Source organism: Parus major, chromosome 26 (genome assembly GCF_001522545.3).
Source record: "Parus major isolate Abel chromosome 26, Parus_major1.1, whole genome shotgun sequence".
In the NCBI taxonomy this organism is placed as follows: domain Eukaryota; kingdom Metazoa; phylum Chordata; class Aves; order Passeriformes; family Paridae; genus Parus; species Parus major.
Window position 1 is genome coordinate 4,604,315 of NC_031795.1, and position 2,945 is coordinate 4,607,259.

A 2,945-nucleotide genomic window follows, 5' to 3' on the forward strand; every position below is an offset into this window, starting at 1 on the left:
AAACAGAGAGCCAGGGAAAACAGAGAGCCAGGGAAAACATAAATCCAGGGAAAAACCTTGGCTCAGGAAAAGTGTCAGTTTTGGATGCAGGGTTTTGGATGGATCCCATCACTCCTGCAGAAGTCGCCGCCACCAAGGGATTCCTGAGCAGAGCTGTCACACCCCAGCTCTGCTCCTTGCCAGGACTTGTTCCTTCCTTCCCATCCCTCTCCCCCGCAGAGCAGCAGGAGCCGGGGATGGAGATCCAGAGCCATGGATCTGCTGGAATTCAGGGATGGAAGTGACAGCAGGCAGGCTGTTCTTCCCAGGGGGACACCTCAAATCCATCTCCAGCACCTGGCAGCAAAGAGTTCACTCTGATCCTTCCCCATCCATGGGACAGGAATCTCTGATCCTTCCCCATCCACAGGGACAGGAATCTCTGATCCTTCCCAATCCATGGGAACTCGAATTTCTGATCCTTGGACAGGAATCTCTGATCCTTCCCCAACCATGGGAACAGGAATCTCTGATCCTTGGACAGAAATCTCTGATCCTTGGACAGAAATCTCTGATCCTTCCCCATCCAGGGACAGGAATCTGGATTTGCAGCAGGGACAGGACCAGCTTGAACCAGCAGCAGCAGCTCCAGAGGGGGTTTGGGGCAGGAAAACTCGGATTTCCGAATCGGGGTGGCGGTGGCACGGTGCCCAGCCCCAGCTCTGCCCGCTTGGAGGATTTATTTTAATGAATTGCCAAGCTCCAAACGCATTAAAGGTGAGCACTGGCAGCAAACCTGCGGGAGGGTGGCACAGCCAGCTCGATAAAATCAATGGGGATTTATTTATTTGGCCTCGGATGCTGCTGCTGGAGGAGGCTGCGGAGCTGCTGGAGCTGGGATGTGCCGGGCCTGGAATGTTTGGGGTGGTGGGAGCAGCCACGGGGAGCTGCAGCTCCTTTTTCCCGACATTCCCACCCCTTCCCGAGCCTCCGTGGGCCAGGTGGGGTGGAGGAAGGATGAGGGTGGGAAACAACACCTTGGGCAAGCCGGGATGTCCCAAGCCACCGAGCCGAGCGCTGTCCTGAGCTTCACATCCTCACGCATCGTGGAGCTACAGCATCAGAAAATCATGGAATGGTTTGGCTGGGAAAGGACCTTAAAACTCATCCAGTTTGGGTAAAAATCACCCTGTTTGGGTGGGCAGGGACACCTCCCACCATCCCAGGCTGCTCCAAGCCTGGTCTTGGACACTTCCAGGGATCCAGGGGCAGGCAGAGGGACAGCCCTCCCAGCCCAGGGCTGTGCCTGGCCCCTCGGGCTGTTTTTGGGGCTGTTTTTGGGGCAGCAGCAGCTGTTCCCCCACAGCAGCACAGCTCAGGAACACGGAGGGAAGGCCCCACGTGTCACCTCCAGCAGCTCCTGCAGTCACGGGGCTCCCGGTGCTCCGAGCAGCCCAGTTGTCCTCCGGGAACAGGGATTTTCTCTCCCGGCTGCCTGTCTGGAAGGGATGGCTGCAGGCACTGGCGGTCCTGGTGACCTTGGCCGTGCCGGTGACACCTTCAGGGCCACCTGGGCTGCCACAGCCAGGGGCTCCCTGCGGGATCCCACGGCTCAGCAGCGACATTTCCCACTTTTCCCAGGGTTTTTTGGAAGCCAGGAGTGGGAGCATCCCGCCCGTCCCACCACGGGGTTCCTCTGAGCCCGTCCCACTCTGCCCACGGCATTCCCACGCCCCAAGTTCCACGCTGGGAATTCATCCCCGCGGGATAAAACCCTGTTGAACGGCCGGGGGTCGGAGCTGCTTCTTCCCCGGTCGCAGGGGAATCGTGTTGCCGATTTCAGGCCGGATCCCCGCTCTGTCCCTCCCGCAGCGCTGCAGTGCCGCGGGATTTGTTTTGCTCATCCTCCGGCCCCCAGGAGCAGCCTCGGGGCCATTTCCACACCGTCACTCCTCGCTGCCGCAGCCCCGGATCCTCCCGGATGCTCCCGGAACATCCCCCCGACTCCCGGCAGGGATTTCCCGGGATCTGCGCGGCTCCTCTGCAATGGGGCAGCCCCCAAAACCCCGGGATTCCTTCATCCCAGGAGAATCCCTATCCCAGGAGTGTCCTCACTGCAGGACCAGCCCCATCCTGGGGCCAGCCTCGTTCGAGGACCATCCCCATCCCGACCCCAGGAACATCCTCATCCCAGGAGCATCCTCATCCCAGGAGCATCCTCATCCCAGGAGCATCCTCATCCCAGGAGCATCCTCATCCCAGGAACAGCCTCATCCCAGGAACAGCCTCATCCCAGGAGCGTCTCCATCCCAGGAGCGTCTCCATCCCAGGAGCGTCTCCATCCCAGGAGCGTCTCCATCCCAGGAACATCCTCATCCCTGGAGCGTCTCCATCCCAGGAGCATCCTCATCCCTGGAGCGTCTCCATCCCAGGAGCATCCTCATCCAGTAGGATCCCCGCAACAGGACCACCCCCATCCCAGGAGCATCCCAATCCAGGAGCACGCTATTCCCAGCGCTGCCCCCATCCAGGATCACGCCATCCCCAGGATTATCCCAATCCCGGAGCGCCCCTATCCAGGAGCCATCCCGCATTCTCCAAGGTCACACCTGTAGGACCGGGGGGGGCGGGGATGGTGGCACCCCCAGAGCTCCATCGCTCCGGTGACCCCACCGGGATCTCCCCACACCGGTCACCACCACCGGGAACCCCGGGACGATCCCATGGGATTTTCCCGTTTCCCACCGGGACGCTCCCGCCGCTCACCTTCAGGTCAGGGGGCTTGGAGCGCGGCGGCGCCGGGACAGCGCCCGCCTCGGGGGCCGCCGCCGCTTCGCCGGCCTTGCCCTCCATCACGCCGTGACCGGGCGACTCCCCCGCGGAGCCGGGATCCTCCTCGGGCTGCTGCAGCTCGTCCGAGCGGCACCGCTTCATCCCGGGAGCGCCGTGCCCGCGGCTCGCGGGGG

General features: G+C 62.1%; 1 protein-coding gene across 1 annotated transcript in view; it reads right to left on the bottom strand.

The window, feature by feature from the left end:
- Window positions 1–2,934, bottom strand: part of TMCC2 (transmembrane and coiled-coil domain family 2) — a 28,522-nt gene extending 25,588 nt beyond the window's left edge. Inside the window, exon 1 of the mRNA XM_015650909.3 lies at window positions 2,746–2,934. Within this exon, the coding sequence (XP_015506395.1) occupies window positions 2,746–2,913 (168 nt within the window). The 5' untranslated portion in view covers window positions 2,914–2,934. The remainder of the gene's footprint in view (window positions 1–2,745) is intronic.
- Window positions 2,935–2,945: the final 11 nt, after the last annotated feature.